We start from the raw sequence: 21,104 nt of genomic DNA on the forward strand, positions 1-21,104 counted from the left end.
CTCAAAAACCTCCTACGAAGGGAAACAAGGACGTACCCACGACCACCACGACATTCACTGCAAGCGGACCTGCTTTATGCGGACATCTTAGGGAAGGGGAACTATGGTGACATGTACGGGCGACTGCTAAGGGAGGCCAACACCCAACAGGACGAGATGAGAGAGAAGTGAGAGGAAGACTTGGGGTTTGAAATAAAATAGGGTGCGCAAAGCACTGCACAGGGCCGGCTCCACCTCCACATGCGCAAGGCAGCTAATGCAGCTAAAAGTGGTACACAGAGCCACTTAACTAGAACCCGAATGAGCAGGTTCTTCCCGGAGGTGGAGGACAGATGTGAACGGTGTCAAGGAGGCCCGGCCAACCACAGCCAAATATTCTGGTCTTGTCCCAGACTTGCTGGGTTTTGGGCAGCCTTCTTTGAGGCAATTTCCAAAGTGGTGGGGATGAGGGGTAGAGCCATGCCCAAGACTGGCAGTCTTCGGGGTCTCAGAACGGCCAGAGCTTTTCATGGGGAGCAGGGCTGAAGCCCTTGCCTCCCGAATCGCCCACCGGAGAATCCTGCTCGACTGGTGGTCAGCAGCACCACTCAAAACTGCAGACTGGCTGTCCGATCTATCGGAATTTCTCCAAATGGAGAAAATTAAATTCGTCATCTGAGGTTCTGAGGAGGGTTTCCACAAAACGTGGGAGCTATTCACTCGGTTGTTCCAAGACCTGTTTGTAGCCAACAACTAAGAAGACAAAGAATAGGAGGAGGTAACCATTTTTTTTCAAAAATAATTTTTATTAAAGGTTCTCATAAAATATCAATAACAAAATGAGAAAGAAAAAAGAACCCAACAGGGTTAAATACAAAACACAATCTAAAAAAGCAACCCCCCAAACCTCTCCCCCCATACATAAATAATAAATTAACATTAACACCCCGACTTAACACAACAGGTGTATACACCCCCTCAGACCCTCCAGTGTAAATAACATAAACAAAAATAAAGTAACCCCCCCGCACCCCCCCCCCCCCGAGCTGCTGCTGCCATTGACCAATGTCTATCGTTCTGCCAGAAAGTCTAAGAACGGTTGCCACCGCCTAAAGAACCCTTGTACCGACCCTCTCAAGGCGAATTTCACCCTCTCTAATTTAATGAACCCTGCCATATAGCTGATCCAGGATTCCACGCTTGGGGGCCTCGCATCTTTCCACTGAAGGAGAATCCTTCGCCGGGCTACCAGGGATGCAAAAGCCAGAATTCCGGCCTCTTTCGCCTCCTGCACTCCCGGCTCCTCTGCCACCCCAAATATTGCGAGCCCCCAGCCCGGTCTGACCCTGGATCCTACCACCCTCGACACCGTCCTCGCTACGCCCTTCCAAAATTTCTCCAGCGCTGGGCATGCCCAGAATATATGGGTGTGATTTGCTGGGCTCCCTGAGCACCTAACACACCTGTCCTCACCCCCAAAGAATCGGCTCATCCTTGTCCCGGTCATGTGTGTCCTGTGCAGCACCTTAAACTGTATGAGGCTGAGCCTCGCGCACGCAGAGGAAGAATTCACCCTCCCTAGGGCATCTGCCCACGTCCTCTCTTCGATCTCCTCTCCCAACTCCTCCTCCCACTTACCTTTCAACTCCACCACCGAGGCCTCCTCCTCCTCCTGCATCACCTGGTAAGTTTCCGAGATTTTCCCCACTCCCACCCACCCCCCGAGAGCACCCTGTCCTGTACTGTGTGTGGCAGTAGCCGCGGGAATTCCAGCACCTGCCTTCTGGCAAACGCCCTTACCTGTAAGTACCTGAAGGTGTTCCCCGGGTGGAGCCCGTACTTCTCCTCCAGCTCACCCAAGCTCGCGAACTTCCCGTCCACAAACAGGTCCCCCAACTTTCGTATGCCTGCCCTGTGCCACCCCGAAAACCCTCCACTTGTTCTTCCTGGGGCGAACCGGTGGTTCCCCCGTAATGGGGTCCACGCCGAGGCCCCAGCTTCCCCACTATGCCGCCTCCACTGCCCCCAAATTTTGAGGGCCGCCACCACGACCGGGCTCATGGTATACCTCCTTGGAGGGAGCGGTAGCGGCGCCGTTGCCAGCGCCCCCAGATTCGTACCCACACAGGACGCCATCTCCAGCCTCTTCCATGCAGTCCCCTCCCCCTCCATCACCCACTTGCGCACTATCGTCGCATTGGCGGTCCAGTAGTACCCACAGAGGTTGGGCAGCGCCAGCCCCCCCTATCTCTACTCTGCTCCAGGAACGCCCTTCTCACCCTCGGAGTCCCTCGCGCCCACACAAACCCCATTATACCCGTTAACCCGCCTGAAAAAAGCCTTCGGGATAAACACGGGAGGTACTGGAACAGGAACAGAAACCTTGGGAGCACCGTCATTTTGATTGACTGCACCCTACCCGCCAAGGACAGCGGCAACGCGTCCCACTTCTTGAACTCCTCCTCCATTTGCTCCACCAGCCTTGTAAAGTTAAGCCTATGCAGGGCCCCCCAGCTCCTGGCCACCTGGACCCCCAAATATCTGAAGCTCCTCTCCGCCCTTTTTAGTGGGAGCTCGCCAATCCCCCTCTCCTGGTCCCCTAGCTGAACTACGAACAGCTCGCTCTTCCCCATATTGAGCTTGTACCCCGAAAAGTCCCCAAATTCCCTAAGGATCCTCATTATCTCTGGCATTCCTCCCACCGGGTCCGCCACATACAGCAGCAGGTCGTCCGCATAAAGCGACACCCTATGCTCCTCCCCACCCCGCACCAACCCCCTCCAGTTCCTCGACTCTCTCAGTGCCATAGCCAGGGGTTCAATCACCAGTGCGAAGAGCAGGGGGGACAGGGGACACCCCTGTCTCGTCCCTCGGTGCAGCCGAAAGTACTCGGACCTCCTCCTATTTGTGGCCACACTCGCCATCGGGACCTCATACAACAGCCTAACCCACCTGACAAACCCCTCCCCAAACTCGAACCTCTTCAGCACCTCCCACAGGTACCCCCACTCTACCCTATCAAAGGCTTTCTCAGCGTCCATTGCCACCACTATCTTCGCCTCCCCCTCCCTCGCCGGCATCATGATAACGTTCAAAAGCCTCCGCACATTCGCTCCCCCGATCTCCCTAGCTGCGTCCCGCTTCCGAAGCAGGAGGAGGTAACCATGACACAGCAAGGAAGGGAGGGGATGGGGGAATGAGAGGGGGGCAGGAGACATGGAATCCAACCATGCCCAACAAGAGAAGCAAGGGGGGAGCAGGAATAGATGGGGGGGGGGGGGGGACCATCAGGGGCAACAACCAGAACCAAAACAACCAGTGGGGAACAAACAAACAGGAAACCACAACTACCACTGTAAATAATGCAAGAGAAAGAACAACAATGTATGTATGTAAATAGTTGAAACTGACTGGCGTGTAAGTGTTTTTCTTTTTCCTCTGTCTCCTGTGGTTTGTCCATACTTATCCTTATTTTGTACACCACAGAAAACTCAATAAAAACATTGAAAAATAGTGAAGCCTGCATGCCTTGTTCATCACTGAGGTTCTGAGCCATGATAGCAGAAATATGTGCCCACTTACCAGGTATGATCGTGCATGCCACCGGCCTTGGGACACATGACATCAAGTTGTTTTGTTGCTTGAGTTTCCACTGCAGCAGTGTGACACCAGGAGCCTCTATCTTTGTTGCATTGGAAGTTGAGACAAAGGTCAGCAGACATTCCATCGCGGGCTGGTATGGCAGTGCTGTCATGAAGTTTCTCAGCACTTGCACAATGGAACTGATAGGCTCCAAGCTCTGAATGATGCCCACCACCACCACGGTAGAGCTCGTCTCCTATCATGGGCTAAAGTAGGGGCTCTTTCCAAGAGCCGGTGCAGACTCGATAGGCCTGCCAATGCATCAAATATCTCAGTGTGTATTGCCATCCATATTTTTCTGTTAGTCCCTCTGACCAAGGTCACTTGCAGCAGAGCCCGCACGCCATGCTCACCCTCCAAAGATTACACAAATGAGCTGTCCCCTGCAGCCCTCTTATGCCCGGTGACTCATCACATGCTGATCCTGACTTCGCGCAATGACAACTATGAGATTGTGGCTGTGAATCTAAGGTCACCTGACGGTCCCTCCTGTTCATTCTTGTGAGGTTGTCGCTCCTCTTCCTCTTGGATCTTTATAGGATGAGTAAAGGGCAGCACGGTGGCCCAATGGTTAGTACTGCTGCCTCATGGAGCCGAGGACCGGGTTCAATCCCGGCCCCAGGTCACTGTCCGTGTGGAGTTTGCACATTCTCCCCGTGTCTGCATGGGTCTCACCCCCACAACCCAAAAGATGTGCAGGGTATCATCGCGCTCTTGAAAGAGCTTGGCGCTGGTCAAAATGGTGGTCCTTCCAAGGTTTTTGTTTGTGTTTCAGTGCCTTCCCATCGTGATCACTAAGGCCTTTTTTAAGAGAGTAGGCAGGAGTATTATGGGGTTTGTGTGGGCGAATAAGACCCCGGGGGTAAGGAGAGGGTTCCTGGAACGCAGTAGGGACCGAGGAGGCCTGGCGCTGCCAAACCTGGGGAGCTACTACTGAGCAACAAATGTGTTGATGATCCGCAAGGGGGTTATGGAGGGAGAGGGGGCGGCATGGAAGAGGATGGAGATGGCGTCCTGCAAAGGAACGAGCCTGGGGGCGTTGGTGACGGCACCGCTGCCGCTCTCGCCGACAAAGTATACCACGAGCCCGGTGGTGGCGGCAACGCTAAGGATCTGGGGCCAGTGGAGACGGCACAGGGGTGCAATGGGAGCATCGGTGTGGTCCCCGATCAGGGGTAACCATCGGTTTGTCCCAAGGAAGATGGACTCCCTGGATGGTTCCAGAGCTGGCATCGGGCGGGGATCAGAAGAATAGGGGACCTGTTCATTGACGGAACGTTTGCGAGCTTAGGGGTACTGGAGGAGAAGTTTGAGCTACCCCCGGGAATGCCTTTAGATATATGCAGGTGAGGGCTTTTGTGAGGCGACAGGTGAGGGAATTCCCGTTGCCCCCGGCACAAGAAATTCAAGACAGGGTGATCTCGGGTGCATGGGTCGGGGAGGGCAAGGTGTCGGCAATACATCAGGAGATGAAAGAAGAGGGGGAAGCGCTGGTAGAAGAGTTGAAGGGTAAATGGGAGGAGGAACTGGGGGAGGAGATCGAGGAAGGTCTGTGAGCTGATGCCCTGGGTAGGGTTCATTCCTCCTCCTCATGTGCCAGGCTCAGCCTGATACAATTTAAGGTGGTTCACAGAGCTCACTTGACGGGGGCGAGGTTGAGCAGGTTCTTTGGGGTAGAAGACAGATGTGGAAGGTGCTCAGGGAGCCCGGCGAACCATGTCCATATGTTTTGGTCATGCCCGGCACTGGAGGGGTTCTGGAGAGGAGTGGCGGGAGCAATATCTCAGGTGGTGAAAGTCCGGGTCAAGCCAAGCTGGGGGCTAGCAATATTCGGAGTAGTGGATGAACCAGGAGTGCAGGAGGCGAAAGAGGCCGGTATTCTGGCCTTTGCGTCCCTCGTAGCCCGGCGAAGGATCTTGCTAATGTGGAAGGAGGCGAAGCCCCCCAGCCTGGAGGCCTGGATAAACGATATGGCTGGGTTCATAAAGTTGGAGAGGATTAAGTTCGCCTTGAGAGGGTCTGCGCAGGGGTTCTACAGGCGGTGGCAACCGTTCCTAGACTATCTCGCGGAGCGCTAGAGGAAGGTCGGTCATCAGCAGCAGCAACCTAGGGGGCGGGGGGTGGAGGAAGCTGCCTGGGGGGGTGGAGAAGCAAGAGATAACATGAAGAGTCGGGGAAACTGGCACGTACGGGAGAGAGCCAGTGTACAAAGCTATGTAAATATACTATTTTGCCATGTATATATCTTGCTCCGCGCGATTTCGCGTTTCTTTTTTTTTGCTACGGATGGGGGGGGGGGTTATTATTTGTAAGGGAGAAAAATTGTGTTAAAAACTTTAATAAATATATTTTTTTTAAACAAAGAAAGAGTTTGGCGCCTTATCGGGCTACAAACTCAACATGAGCAAAAGCGAGATCTTCCCAGTACACCCACAAGTGGGGGTGCAGCACTGATGGGTCTGCCGTTTAAACAAGCCCAACACAAATTCCGCTACCTGGGGATCCAAATAGCCCAAGACTGGAAAGGAATCCACAAATGGAACCTCACCAGTCTGACAGAGGAAGTAAAAAAGGACCTGCAAAGATGGAACACACTCCCACTCTCCCTCGCGGGGAGAGTCCAGACGATCAAAATGAACGTACTGCCCAGATACCTCTTCCTACTTAGATCCATTCCGATCTATATTTCCAAGGCCTTTTTCAAAGCGCTGGACAAACTAATCATGGCGTTCGTATGGGGGCGGGGGGGAAATGCTAGGATCTCAAAGAAGGTCCTACAAAAAACAAAATCCAGGGAGGGCTAGCCTTCCCAACCCTACAATTCTACCACTGGGCGGCACGGCCGAGCGGATAAGGGGATAGATCAAGGGGCCAGAAGCCGAGTGGGTGCGTGCGGAAGAGGCCTCCTGCATGGGGACCTCCCTCCGGGCCCTCGCCACTGCAGCACTCCCATCCCCACCCAAAATAATTCCAGCAGCCCAGTGGTGATAGCCACCCTCCAATCCTGGAACCAACTACAGCAGCAATTTGGGCGGACCAAAATGTCGGACAAAGCTCCCATCTGCAACAACCATAGGTTCACACCAGCACTGACTGACGCCACCTTCAAAAGGTGGGGGAAGGACGGAGGGACACTGACAGTCAGGGACCTGTACACGGACGGCAGGATCGCAACACTGGACGAACTGACAGAGAAATTCCAGCTAGCCAGGGGGAACGAGCTAAGGTATCTACAGCTCAAAAACTTCCTACGAAAGGAGACTAGGACGTACCCACAACTGCCACGACAGACACTACTGGAAGAACTACTAGATTGGCCATGCTAAATTGCCCTTAGTGTCAAAAAAAAAATGCTAAGTGGCAGTTACTGGGTTACAGGGATAGTCCACGGGTAGATACGTGGGCTTCAGTAGAGTGCTCTTTGTAAGGGCCGGTGCAGACTTGATGGGCCGAATGGCCTCCTTCTGCACTGTAAATTCTATGATTCTATACTCTAAATTTAAAAAAAAATCTTTTTAAAAAAGGATGAGTAATAATTAATTCTGGACTCTGAAAGCACAAAGTTCTAAGAGGAGGTGCGGATAGGATGGGGAGGAAAGCATAGTTCCATCACCTGCATAATATGCTGTTTCTATTTTATGGCACCTTTCAGTATGAAGACGAAAAACGATGAGTGAAGGTGCATAAGGCAACAGCTTACCATCATTCACGATGGCCTTGTCAACATTGGGTGCCAAAGGGCGGGATTCTCCGGTCGCGTTCGCCTGGCGACCGGAGAATCCCGCACAAGGCCTATGGCGTTCATGCGGTGGGCAGGGCGGAAGAATCCAGCCCAATGACTCTTGTAGCATTTGTCCCACTCATTGAGGGAGCTGTAAGTATGCAGGCGTGCTGGTCCTCCCTCCTGTTATGGGCCACCTTTCCCTGCAAGAGGGTCGGATGTCAGTGACGATGCTCACTGTACTTGGGTGATACCACAGCTGAATATCTGTAGACTGGTGTAGAAAGGTTCCCTGGTACATCTGGAACCTGTGTGTGGTTGAGGTGTAGCATAAGGATGTTAGACGTGAGTCCTTTGTTCTAGGGTGTGCGACTTGGTGATTAATGGGGATGTGGTGTACTGATCAATCTGAGAGGTAGCTGCTGTGATGTGTCTGCATCCGCTCATGTTCACCATCCGAGTGACGGCATTAAACTTTATTCTGCACTGCTGTATGTCCTTGGAGACAAAGTCTGGGCATTAACCACCCTTAAGGCATACCTGCTCCCATTCTTTTCTGAGGGTCTGTCTTAAACTCTTCCTTGGAGCTTGGATGCAGGGCCGGTAGGAAATCTGGTAGAATGCTATTGGATAGATATCCCAATGTGTTCCTACCTCCTTTCATCTTTCCCAGGAGCGGGTTGATGAAGAAGTCGGGAACCCCAGTAACTGAGGCTAGAAGATAATTGAAATCGTTAAGGAGCTAATTAAGAGAGATTTTCCCAATGGAATCCTTCTTTCCCAACATGGGAATAGTCTTTCAATCTCTTCACAATCTAGCAGTTAGAAGGTGAAAGCACAGTGAGAGGGTCTTTGCCAGAGAAACCGACAAGCTGTGATGGTTTTGATCAGTTGCACCGAAGAGCTGCAGAAATGGTCAGGTTAAATGGCTGCCTTGTACTGCACTCCTTCTGTCAGGGAGTGCTCTCATTGCTTGACATTTGAGTGTCAACTGCCTGCAAGGCACTTTCGCTAATCACCACTTCACCCATTCTCAACTCCACATCCCTGCTGCCAGCATTCAGAGCCACATAAGAACAGCTTATCCAGCTACACCCGCCCCAGCCACTGAGTGTACAGGGCAAGGATTTTCCATTGCAAAATGCTCCAGCTGCAGCAACACCAACAGCAGCCTTCTGTGACAAATGCAGGATTTTAGATATATTGGATTGTAAACATTGCACAATTTAAGAGTTAAAAGCCCCAGTTAGAGTGTGTTTGACTGCAATAGTCATGTTTCTAAAAGGTATCTTGTTTTGCAAGACCAGAAATCTTTTAGGAGCCAGAGGTGAAATTGACCATCGTAAAAGCCTGGGCTAATATACTGTTGATTAGCTCCCCAGGGACTCCTCCTTGCCAATGTGTTTTCAGCCTGGGGAGTTAATTTGTTTTCAGCTCGGGAAGATTATGTCATTGCTGGGTAGATGTACGTTATTCAGACATTTTGAGAAAGCTTTTTGAGGGAGTTCTGATCTGGCTACCCTTTAGACCACAAGCCCTGGGCGCGATTCTCCGTTCCCGTGCCGGTTGGGAGAATCGCCTGGCGCGCCATTTTTCCCCGCGACGTTGGTCCGACGCCCTCCCGCGATTCACCCAAGTGGCAACAACGGCTCCGTCGAGTTCTGCGCAGCACAGGCCGGAGAATCGCCCGGGACACCCAAAATGGCGATTCTCCGCTACACCCGCTATTCTCCGGCCCGGATGGGCCGAGTGGTCTGCCCAGAACGACGGCTTCCCGCCGGCGCCATCCACACATGGTCGCTGCCGGCAGGAACAGTGCGGGAACGCTGGGGGGGGCGGCCTGTGGGGGGGCGAGGGGGGTTCTTTCACCAGGGTAGGACTCAAAAGGGGTCTGGCCCGCGATCGGTGCCCACCAATCGGCGGGCCGGCCTCTCTGAAGGAGGACCTCCTTTCCTCCGCGCCCCGCAAGATCCATCCGACATCTTCTTGCGGGGTGGCCTCGGGGAGGACGGTAACCACGCATGCGCGTGATGCCAGTTATGCAGCGGATGACGCGGCGCTGCTTTAATGCAGCGCCAATGCCCAGCGCGCGCTGAAGATGCTGCTTTCGCGACACGCCCCCCCCGAGTTTCTCGCGGCCCCGATCCTAGCCCATTTTCGGGCCCTGAATCGGTCGAGGTCGGGGCCGCTTCGTGCCGTCGTGAACCTTGACGGCGTTCACAACGGCGTGGGCACTTAGTCGCGGGAGCAGAGAATCGCGCCCAAGGTATTTTGCTCTCTCAGTAGCATAGTTAAAAAAAAGAGTCATAGTATTTAAAGCAGTGCAGATTTGTCTGAGGATAATGAGGAAGCTGAACAAAATCAGTTGAAACAACATTTTGATGATATCCAACCTGAGTCTGCAGGAGTTCTAACAGGAGCCATATCTGTTCTGGAAATCAAGCATTACTCTGTGCCCTTGGGATGTAGGATGGATTGAGAGTTGTATGTTGTTTTTCTCTTGTTTAGTTGGGAATAGAGATAGTGATTAAGGGTATTGTATTTACTGTGTTTAGTAGTATTGTTTAAGGGGTAAAGGTAAGCTATTTTTGGGTGCGAGGTTAAATAGTTTAATATTATGTTAATAACAATGTTTTGTTTTGAAATACCAAATCCCCATTTATGGGTGTGATAACTACTGGAGCGAAGTAGCTTTTCTGCACAATCTTACAAAATAAAAAAAAATATTGGGGTCTCAATCCAGTAGCCTAGCCACTGTCGGGGTCTGTTCTGGGAGCTTGTCCAGGATCTTAAGTGCAATTCCTTGTTTGGCTTGGGATTATTGAACTTGATGTCTGAGAGTGTGTGTGGAACGATTGCATACTTTCAGGTTTTGAAGTTTAAATAGGGAGTGAATGGAGATGGCTCTTTCAGTTGCAAACATTTTTTTGGGTGTGGAAGAGATTACTCGGGATGGTTTACAAAGGGAGACTAAAACAAAACTTTTGGGTTTAGTGGAGAAGAAAGTTAAGTTTATCTAAAGGGGTGAGGAAGGTAGAGATAATACAAGTCACAGCTAAATTTGCCAGAGACACAGCCTGAATCACTAGAATTAGATAGAATTCAATTACAAATAAAGCAATTAGAAAAATGCAGGAAAAGAGAGGGCCTTTCTTGAGGAAATAGAAATGGAAAGATTGGCAAAGGAAGAAAGGGATGAGGAAAAATAGAGAATTTTGAACTTCACAAAATGGAAATGACTGAGAGGGAGTTGGAAAGGAAAAGAGAATATCAACTTGCAATTCCAAAATGTGGCTCGGGTGCGAAATTCTGTCAATGAACAGCCTGCTGACAGGCATCATCAAGGTCCACACATGTAGAATGAGAACTTGAGCGAGATACTGTCGGTTAGTGCTGTTCATTTCAAAACATTTTTTTATTGGTTTTCACATTTTATGTTTCACACTTCAGTTCATAAGTTATGTTGCATACCCGCCCAAAACAAAACAGAAAACAAAAAAAGGGAACAAATTAAAGTTATTAAACAAAAATAAAGAAAGCAAAAGGACAAGAAGACAAATGGAAGACAAAGACAAACAAAAATCCTCACATATATTTACAGGCCATTGTCTCCCCTCCTGCTGTGGTCCCCCTTTAGCCACCTTCCTCTGTTATACTCCCCAGTGTGGCCCGAGTGCGTATTGACAGGTGCGTCGTTATCGTTTACTTTGGTTTTCAGCGTGCCCACGGGCCCATCCCCAGCGAATTTGTCCCTTGTCTCTCTCGATTATTTTGCGTACCTTCACCCCCCTACCTCCTACCCACCCCCACTTTACTCTACTGGTTTCTGGCTGCTGGCTACGAACAGATCTTGGAACAAGTTGGTGAACGGCTTCCATGTCTTCTGGAGGTCCTCTTCCGACCCCCGGGTGACAAATTTTATTTTGTGCAGTCGATTTTAACAAGATCTCAACTACAGTCAACACATTTAAGAGAAAACTAGAGCTGTGAAGGTTACTTGGAGCCTCTGATTGTCTCTGTGTACGACCAAATGATAAAACCCTCGACTTAATATTCTATTGGTGTATGATCCTCATTAAAATATTTTCATACTCAACACAATAAATGGAACAATATTTCCTTCCAAAATACAAGAAGTGTTTTAAATGTCAAATACATCAATACTAGCAAATCAGGGACTGTGTATCTAAACATCTTAACAACTGTTAAATTGTCTCTTGTAGTTCTGGATGGGATGGGGACTTCACATCTCACTTAGTTTGATCAATCAGCGTCTAAATCCTCAAAAATAAAACATCTATTACACGTTGTAGACTTACGTTATTTACACTCATGATAACGCCAGATGAAGCACAGCCTCGGCTTATTTCCTCTATTGCAATAGCGTATGCCAAATAATCCAATCCTGCTCCTCCATATTTCTCAGGCACATCCATTGCCATGAGCCCGAGTTCTCCCATTTTCTTTACCTAACAAAAATAGTAAAGGTAACAATATCACAACACACTCAAAACTTGTATCGAACTCATAATAGCAATAACTAACTGTTATAACCTGCCCAGATCCTATTGGCTAGGGACAATTGGTTACCCCATGTTTCTTGAGGAATGTGAGCTCCCACAATGAGGGGGGCAGGGCAATCTTTAGCAGTGCAGCTGTATAAATAGAGCTGGCAAGTGTGGCTAGAGAGGGAACCAGTAGTAGACTGCTGGTACTGTGCACATATTGTTATAAATAAAATTACTTCCTGTTTGACTCGACAAGCTTGTGCTGGATTCCTCGTGGCCCTCTCAAAACAAACAAAGTGGAATTTATTGCTTCTCGGAATGTAAACGAGCTTTATGCCACCTTTCATGAGTTTGGTCCCAGGACATCGCTGCAGGAGTTCCTTAGTGTAGTGTCCTAGGCCTAACCATCTTCATCTGCTTCATCAATGACCTTCCCTCTATCACAAGGTCAGATATGGGGAAGTTGGCTGATGATTGTGCAATGTTCAGCGCCATTTGCAACTCCTCAGATACTGAAGCAGTCCATGTCCAAATGTAACAAGATCTGGACAACATTTAGGTTTGGGCTGATCGGTGGCAAGTGACATTTGTGTCACACAAGTGCTGGGCAATGACCATCCCCAACAAGAGCTAATCTAATCAGCTCCCTATTTTGATGTGTAGTTACTGTGACAATGTGGGAAACAATAGAATTAGAAAAACATCTGCTCCTTTCGTCGCATGCAAAGACTGCCCAATCACAGCTCAACTCCACCCTTCCAAGGTCCAGAGGAAAAGCTCTGCATCAATTCTTCCATGATCCCTAAAAATATTCAAATAAAACTCTCCCACACTACTGCTCTTCAATCATGGTCTGTTGAAGTATTTGGGAAAGGATTAAAGGTAACCAGATGGGTGGCAGGGTGTTTTCCATTAAAAATATGCCAGATCACAATCAGCTCAACATAATCATTAGACAGGATTATGTATTCATATAGCTCGACCAGAGACTGAGAGATTGACAGGATAAAGTCATAAAAACTTGACAAAACGGTGCAACCCCTCCCACGACCATAATCGCCATGAAAAATCATGATGAGCCTCCTGCATTATGCTCGGGTACGCACCAACATACATCCCCCTTGAATCCAGCAGTGCCAAAGGCTGACCCATCGCAGCCTCCTCTCTTCAGATACCAGACCCATCTGCACCCCTGTGGAAGCCAAGAGCAGTTTCATCCTTACAAAACCAAAAGAAAATGCACAAAAACATCAGGCCAAAGGAGAGTTATTCTAATGCCACACAACACAACTAATAATAATCTTTATTAGTGTCACAAGTAGGCTTACATTAACACTGCAATGAAGTTACTGTGAAAAGCCACTAGTTGCCACAGTCTGGCGCCTGTTCGGGTACACAGGGAGAATTCAGAATGTCCAATTCACCTAACAAGCACGTCTTTCGGGACTTGTGGGAGGAAACCGGAGCACCCGGAGGAAACCCACGCAGACACGAGGAGAAAGTGCAGACTCCGCACAGACAGTGACTCAAGTTGGAATCGAATCCGGGTCCCTGGCGCTGCAAAGCATCAGTGCTAACCACTGTGCTACCATGCCGTCCAACTAAACCCCAAACCAGACCCTAGACAGAACCAAATTCCAGACTAATATAAAGAGAGGGCTAGCGGCGACACATTCAGACACGGTCTCCCAGCCAACAAGGGAATGGAAGCCAAATGCCCCGTCCACAATACAAATCCAATCATGAAGAGAGAGAGACCAAAGCAGAAAGAAAGAGGAACAAAAACCCAAAACTCAAGGAAGAGTCAGAAGAAACCCAGTTGTTGCCAGGATAAAGAAATCTGCCCAGGCCGTCACAGGATAAATACATGGATTGTTAAACTCAATAACTTAAAAAAGAAACAAAATAAATAATTGATGCCAAAAGGAAAGAGAAACCCAAAACAGATTAGTTTTCTCCTCAATCTAAGTGAGGACTGAAACAACCCTAACAACCCACCCCTTTCCCTCGCCCCAGCCCAACTCATCCTCCCAATAACCAAAAGGAGTAAAACTGCACAAATCACATTCCTCATAATTGACTCTATATGATTCTGCTAGATCAGGATAATCTAGAATACAATTCATTGCGCTCATATTTTGCACCTCTCTCCAGGAAAAGAGACAACAAAAAAAATCAACAATATGATCCAGGATTACAGAAGAATCACAGGGTAATTTGCAGGATAAAGACATCTTCCATGTTGCATGAGAAGATGGAGGATAAGACAGGATCAACTAGCACTCTTCAGCATCTCCCAAGATTCCAACAATCGAAGCAGAAGTGTCTATGTATTTATATTGTGCATTTATGTTTGCCCTAAGTTTTTTGTTCATGTCTGACAGTACAGCTGTCATCCCCACCCTCCACCAGCGCAGAGACACACATCTTGGTGGGCGACAGTAGTGGACAGGCTTCTAGGGCACATCTGATGAACATCACACAGTTGCTGATGCACATCAAGTGGAGGCAGGGACGCCCAGGTGAGATAGCAGTCGGAGGTTTGCTCATTCCCTGGATCAGCTGGGTCCCAGTCAGATGCTGTGCCTCTGGACCAGCTTTACCTGGAGCTGATGCAGACGCTAGGGTGCGGCTGAGATTCAGAGGGAGATGTCAGTGACATTCCAGCAGGCCCATAGCCAATTGAAGGAGTCCCAGAGGCTACGGGTGCAGGAAATGGCGCTGAAAATGCGTGACACCGAGACCAACACTGCTAGGGTGGCGACCGCAGTGGAGAGCCTAGTGCACGATGTCAGCAGCACGACTGGAGGTGCCCAAGGCGTAGCTGAGTCGATGTCGGCCATGGCTGAGCGCCTCAACAGCATGTCCCAGTCACTGGGGGATATGATCCATTACCAGGCGGACCTTGATGAGGTGCTGCGGGATATGTTCCAGTCTTAGGTGGGCATAGCTGAGGCACTGCGGAGCTTGTTCCAGTTGCAGTCACTGAGGTGCATCGCCGAGGGCTCTTCACTGGTTATACATAGACATAGAAGTTACAGTGCAGAAGGAGGCCATTCGGCCCATCGAGTATGCACCGGCTCTTGGAAAGAGTACCCTAACAAAGCCCACACCTCCACCCTATCCCCATAACCCAGTAGCCCCACCCAACACTAAGGGCAATTTTGGACACTAAGGGCAATTTAGCATGGCCAATCCACCTAACCTGCACATCTTTGGGCTGGGAGGAAACCGGAGCACCCGGAGGAAACCCACGCACACACGGGGAGAACGTGCAGACTCCACACAGACAGTGACCCAAGCCGAGAATTGAACCTGGGACCCTGGAGCTGTGAAGCAATTGTGCTAACATAGAACATAGAACATAGAAAAATACAGCACAGAACAGGCCCTTCGGCCCACGATGTTGTGCCGAACCTTTGTCCTAATTAATCATAGAATTTACAGTGCAGGAGGCCATTCGGCCCATCGAGACTGCACCAGCTCTTGGAAAGAGCACACCACCCAAATCAACACCTCCACCCTATCCCCATAACCCAGTAACCCCACCCAACACCAAGGGCAATTTTGGACATTAAGGGTAATTTAGCATGGCCAATCCACCTAACCTGCACATCTTTGGACTGTGGGAGGAAACCGGAGCACCCGGAGGAAACCCACGCAGACACGCCACTATGCTACCGTGCTGCCGTGCTGGTTGGAGTCATACCTAGCTCAAAGTAAGAATGCAGTTGTTGGAGGTCAATCACTTTAGTCTCAGGACATCACTACAGAGGTTCCTCAGGGTAGTGACCTACACTCAACCATCTTCAGGAGCCTTATCAATGACCTACCCTCCATCATAAAGTCAGAAGTGGCGATGTTGGCTGATATTCATCACTATTTGTAACTCCACGGATACTGAAGCAGTATGTGCCATAGGCATCAAGGCCTGGATAATGTTCATGCTTGGGCTCTAAGTGGCAAAAAATATTTGCACAACGCAAGTGTTGGGCAATGACCATTTCCAACATGAGAAAATCTAATCATCTCCCTTTGATGTGCAATGACATTACCATTACTGAATATCCCATTATCAACACCTTGGGGGTCACCATTGACCAGAAACTGAACTGGCCACATAAATACTGTGAGTGTAAGGAGCAGGTCAGAGGCTGGGAATTCTGCAGAGAATAATTCACCCTGTGATTCTCCAAAGCCTGTCCACCATCTACAAGGCACAAGCCAGGGGCGAAATTCTCCCCCAACGGCGCGATGTCCGCCGACTGGCGCCAAAAACAGCGCCAATCAGACGGGCATCGCGCCAGCCCAAAGGTGCGTAATGCTCCGCATCTTTGGGGGCCGAGCCCCAACATTGAGGGGCTAGGCCGGCGTCGGAGGGATTTCCGCCGCGCCAGCTGGCGGAAATGGCGTTTGTTGCCCCGCCAGCTGGCGCGGAAATGCGGCGCATGCGCGGGAGCGTCAGCGGCCGCCGACAGTTTCCCACGCATGCGCAGTGGGGAGAGTCTCTTCCGCCTCCGCCATGGTGGAGACCGTGGCGGAGGCGGAAGGGAAAGAGTGCTGCCACGGCACAGGCCCGCCCGCGGATCGGTGGGCCCCGATCGCAGGCCAGGCCACCGTGGGGGCACACCCCGGGGTCATATCGCCCCGCGCCCCCCCCCAGGACCCCGGAGCCCGCCCACGCCGCCTGGTCAATACCAGCTTTGATTTACGCCGGCGGGACAGGCAATTTCTGGGCGGGACTTCAGCCCATCCGGGCCGGAGAATTGAGTGGGGGGTCCCGCCAACCGGCGCGGCCCGATTCCCGCCCCCGCCCAATCTCCGGTACCGGAGACTTCGGCGGGGGCGGGGGCAGGATTCACGGCGGTCAACGGCCATTCTCCGACCTGGCGGGGGGTCGGAGAATGACGCCCCAGAAGTGTGATGAAATATTCTCCAGTTGCCTGGATGAGTACAGCTCCAACAGCACTCAAGAAGCTCAACATAATCAGGCACAAAGCAGCCTGCTTCAGTGGCACCCCGTCCATCACCTTCAACATTCACTCCCTCCACACTGACACATACATATTGGCAGCCATGTGTACCATCTTCAAGGTATACTGGAGTAACTCGCCAAGGTGCCTTCGACAGAACCTTCCAAACTTGCAACTTGCAACAGATGCTTGGAAACACCACCGCTTGCAAATTTCTCTCCAAGCCATACACCACCTTGACTTGGAGCAATATCGCTGTGCCTTCACTGTCGCTGCATCAAATCCTGGAATTCCTTCCCAGACAGTGAGTGGGTGTATCTGCACCACATGGACTGGTGTGGTTCACCACCACCTTCTCAAGAGCAATTAATGATGGGGAATAAATGCTGGCCTAGCCAGCAACACCCACATCCCATGAACAAATACATTTTTTAAAAAGTACATAATAAAATTATTTAAAATGTAATAGAAGAACAGATGACCTTAGACTCCAGATGCTTTCTCAACTTTAATAACTTCACTTCTGCTGCCTCAGTCCTAAGCTCTGGAATACTCTTCCTATACATCTTTGCCTCTCTACCTCGTTTTTCTCCTTTAAGGTCCTGTTTAAAACCTACCTCTTTTGTTTAAGCTTTCAGTCATCTGACCTAATCGTTCCTTACGTGGCTCGGTTTACTAATTTTGTTTTAATGCTTCGGTAAAAGCATTAAAGGGGCTGGGTTAGTAGAGTGGGCTAAACAGCTGGCTTGTAATGCAGAACAAGACCAGCAGCGCGGGTTCAATTCCTGTACCGACCTCCCCGAACATGCGCCGGAATGTGGCAACTAGGGGCGTTTCACGGTAACTTCATTTGAAGCCTACTTGTGACAATAAGCGATTATTATAATATTATTATTATTAAAACACCTTGTAATATTTTAATGCGTTAAAGGCATAATATAAATATAAGTTATTGTTGATCTTTTTATCCCATTCAGGTACATATTCCTTAAGCTTCCCTCTCCATTCTTGAATTGTTCTATTTTTGAGCACATGCAATTAAGGAATGGATTATCTCAAATTAGATTTCCCCTGTTACAATCTCATTCTCACAATCACACAATTATAAATCCAAAGAGCCAGTACAAAACTGCACATGCACCATTTCAATGCTCTCGAGATAGGGACTAGGAGAGGTGCCAAATTGGTCGCTTGCTCCACACAAAAGGAAAGTCAGCCACCTATTTTCAAGGTTAACGGTGGAAAGTGGCCAACTGTTCTGACATTCTGAACAGATTGTTGAAGTCTACAATTGTGTGAGAGAAATAAGGGGCATTTTCTGTGTGTACCACATGCATTTGACTACACAACACTTTTCACTGCTCTCCAAAATTAATTCTATTTTTAAGTACTTTAAGGCATTTTGATAGTATGAAAATGCATTGCATAAAAGTAAGAATTTCTTTTATCCCTCAAGCCTTCTTTGTTCTAGGCAATGAACTGTTATATTTGGGAAACTCTTGCCTTCACGTCTACTATTCAGCAGAAAACAAATAGCGTATATTTATTGAAAGACCTGCTGCTGTTACAAAGTGGTCACCTGGATTTCTCTTGTATTAAATAAAATGAAAGCCATTACAGTATAAGAAACGAAAACAGAGGGCACGATCTACACAAATGGGAACAGAGTCCCGTAGCGAGTGCGTTTAGCCGGGTGTTTCCCGGAGCTCGGAGCGCTGAGAAACACCACGCTATCGAACGCCCATTCGGGTAGCTACGAGGCCTCAGTAGGGAACGCCCCGACAAGGCCGCACTTAGTCCTATTTTCTGCACTGAGGAGCTCTGCTCCTCAAAATCCTCAATGCAGAAGATTAGGAGCCATTTTTAGTGTCCTGAGAATCCCGCTTCCGGCAGGGATGCGGCGGGATGTAGGATCCCGCCCCTGGGGTCGAAGGTGAAATGTGTTTGTAGACTTCCAAATTAGAAGAAAAATAAATAACAAAGGGTGAGATTTTGTACCCAACTCCTGCGAGGCGCCAGCAGGAGGACTACCCGGGTGCCAGGATGGCAGTGCAAGGCGACCGGATGGCAGTGCAAGGGTCAGGGCCCGAGGGGGCCATGCCCATGAAAGGAGGGTTGGGGTGCATGGCGGGTAAGTAGGGATCTCTAAGAGATTGTGGGGGGTTCTGGAAGAGGGGGGCCCCCAGGGACCTCATAGCGGGTGTTTCTCACTTGGGGGGGGGGCGTAGTGCCCATTTGTGTGTGTGGGGGGTGACATTGCCCATGGGTGGGGAACCCACAAGCTCACTTAGAGATCGGGGCATCCTTTCAAAATCTCTGTGGTCAGCTCCGCAGTGCTGAAAGAAATTCTAAGTGTGGGCTAAACGGGTGAAAAACTCCCCAGGGCCCGAAATAGTGACTAAGGGCGGATTTACTGACCATGACGCCCCGTGTTTTTCAGCGGGTAGGCTGCCTGCCAATGGGATTTCCCCTTGACAGCACCCCTCGCTGCCGGGAAACTCGTGTGCCGGTGTGGGAACGGAATTTCCCGCCGGAGAATACTGTCGGTAGGTCACACCCTAAGTGTCATTTGATAGCAGTGGGGACAGCAGAATCAGCAGGAATTTCCCTGAAAAATCTGCCACTAATAAACTTAGAAACATTTCCATTAAATTCCGCCCAAAATATTTTATAATAGTCAAATGATGAAAGATAAAACAGTGTTTATTACATTGAAAAATTCTTACAAAGCATCTCTTAAAGCCCTTGGGCGGGATTCTCCCGCAATCGGCGGCGGATTCTTCCGGCGCCAAGAACGGCGCGAACCACTCTGTTGTCGGGCCACCTGGAAGTTGCGGAATCCTCTGCACTTCTGGGGGCTAGGCCGGTGCCGGAGGGGTTGGCGCCATGCCAATCGCCACTGAAGGGCCGCCATGATTCTGCGCATGCGCAGAACCGCCGGCGTGTTCCTGTGCATGCGCAGGGGGGTTCTTCTCTGCGCCGGCCATGGAGGAGCCCTACAGAGGCCGGTGCGGAGGGAAGGAGTGCCCCCACGGCACAGACCCGCCCGCAGATCGGTGGCCCCGATCGTGGGCCGGGCCACCATGGGGACACCCCCCCCGGGGGCCGTATCCTCCCGTGCCCCCCCGAGGACTCTGGTAGACGGCCTTCTAGCCAGGTCCCGCCGTGATGAACCATGTCCATTTCACGCCGACGGGACTGGCCAAAAACGGGTGGCCGCTCGGCCCATCGGGGCCCGGAGAATTGCCGGGGGGGCCGCTGCCAACCAACCGGCGCAGCGTGATCCCCGCCCCCGCCCGAAAACCGGGGCCAGAGAATTCGGCAGCCAGCGTCGGAGCGGGATTCATGCCACCCCCCCCCCCCCGGCGATTCTCCGACCCGGCTGGGGGGGGGGGGGGAGGGGGGGGGGGGGTCAGAGAATCCCACCCCTTGTTCTGTATTTTGTACCTCCCAACACAACCATGACTATGGTCTTGTCAATCTTTGTCAATCTCTTCTTAGCTCCAACCTTTTCCTGACCTTCTATTCTGTCCCAGCTCCTCCACTCCCTCTCCAACTATATAATTAATTACATTTCTATCCCTCTTCAGTTCTGCAGAAGTCATATGGACTCGAAATGTTAACTCTGTTTCTCTCCCCACAGATGCTGCTAGACCTATTACGTTTATCCAGCATTTTCTGTTTTAATTCAAATTTCCAGCATCCGCAATATTTTGCGGTATTTAATTCACTGCCATTTCTCTTAAAGGTATGCCTTCCTTGAAGAAGTACTGCCTTTCTCTCCAACAGGACTTCCACTTGGCTCTTTTACCACGTCCACCTTCACTGCTTTCCATTTCCCTCTTGTTCACCAAAACTCGCTTCCACAGCCACATCTTTTTCCTCAGCAAATGTCTCCATTTCCGACATACCCCACGTGGATTCCAACTTAAGTTTCAGCCCTCCTGTTTTGAATCCACCCAGATTACAGATATCTCCGGTACATAAATGCTCTTTGGACTGCTGCTCTCGCCGAATTCTGATGTCCACACTTCATATGTGCACACTCGACCTCTCCCTCCACCAGCACCAACTGACCCTCTCTCAAAGCAGTCCTTGTCCCCAGTTCTATTTCAGTTTTCGTCTCATCCGATGCCGTAAAATAAGCTTTTTCTCTTCATTTCGGATGCACAGCACGCTTCCACCTCCTTCCCAAAATCCAGGCAGGACTGCCCTGGTAGACCCATCGCATCAGTCTCTCATCCCACTTTCTCCAAATCAAAGTGTAGCAATGGGTACCCG

General features: G+C 50.2%; 1 protein-coding gene across 3 annotated transcripts in view; it reads right to left on the minus strand.

Annotated features, from left to right (window-relative positions):
* The window catches only part of acads (acyl-CoA dehydrogenase short chain), a 252,716-nt gene that overhangs the window by 204,505 nt on the left and 27,107 nt on the right, over positions 1-21,104 (minus strand). For all 3 annotated transcript variants that reach the window (XM_072497358.1, XM_072497349.1, XM_072497343.1), the window contains exon 3: positions 11,662-11,811. In XM_072497358.1, coding sequence (XP_072353459.1) covers positions 11,662-11,811 — 150 coding nt within the window. The remainder of the gene's footprint in view (positions 1-11,661; positions 11,812-21,104) is intronic.

Source organism: Scyliorhinus torazame, chromosome 1 (assembly GCF_047496885.1).
Source record: "Scyliorhinus torazame isolate Kashiwa2021f chromosome 1, sScyTor2.1, whole genome shotgun sequence".
Taxonomy (NCBI): Eukaryota; Metazoa; Chordata; class Chondrichthyes; order Carcharhiniformes; family Scyliorhinidae; genus Scyliorhinus; species Scyliorhinus torazame.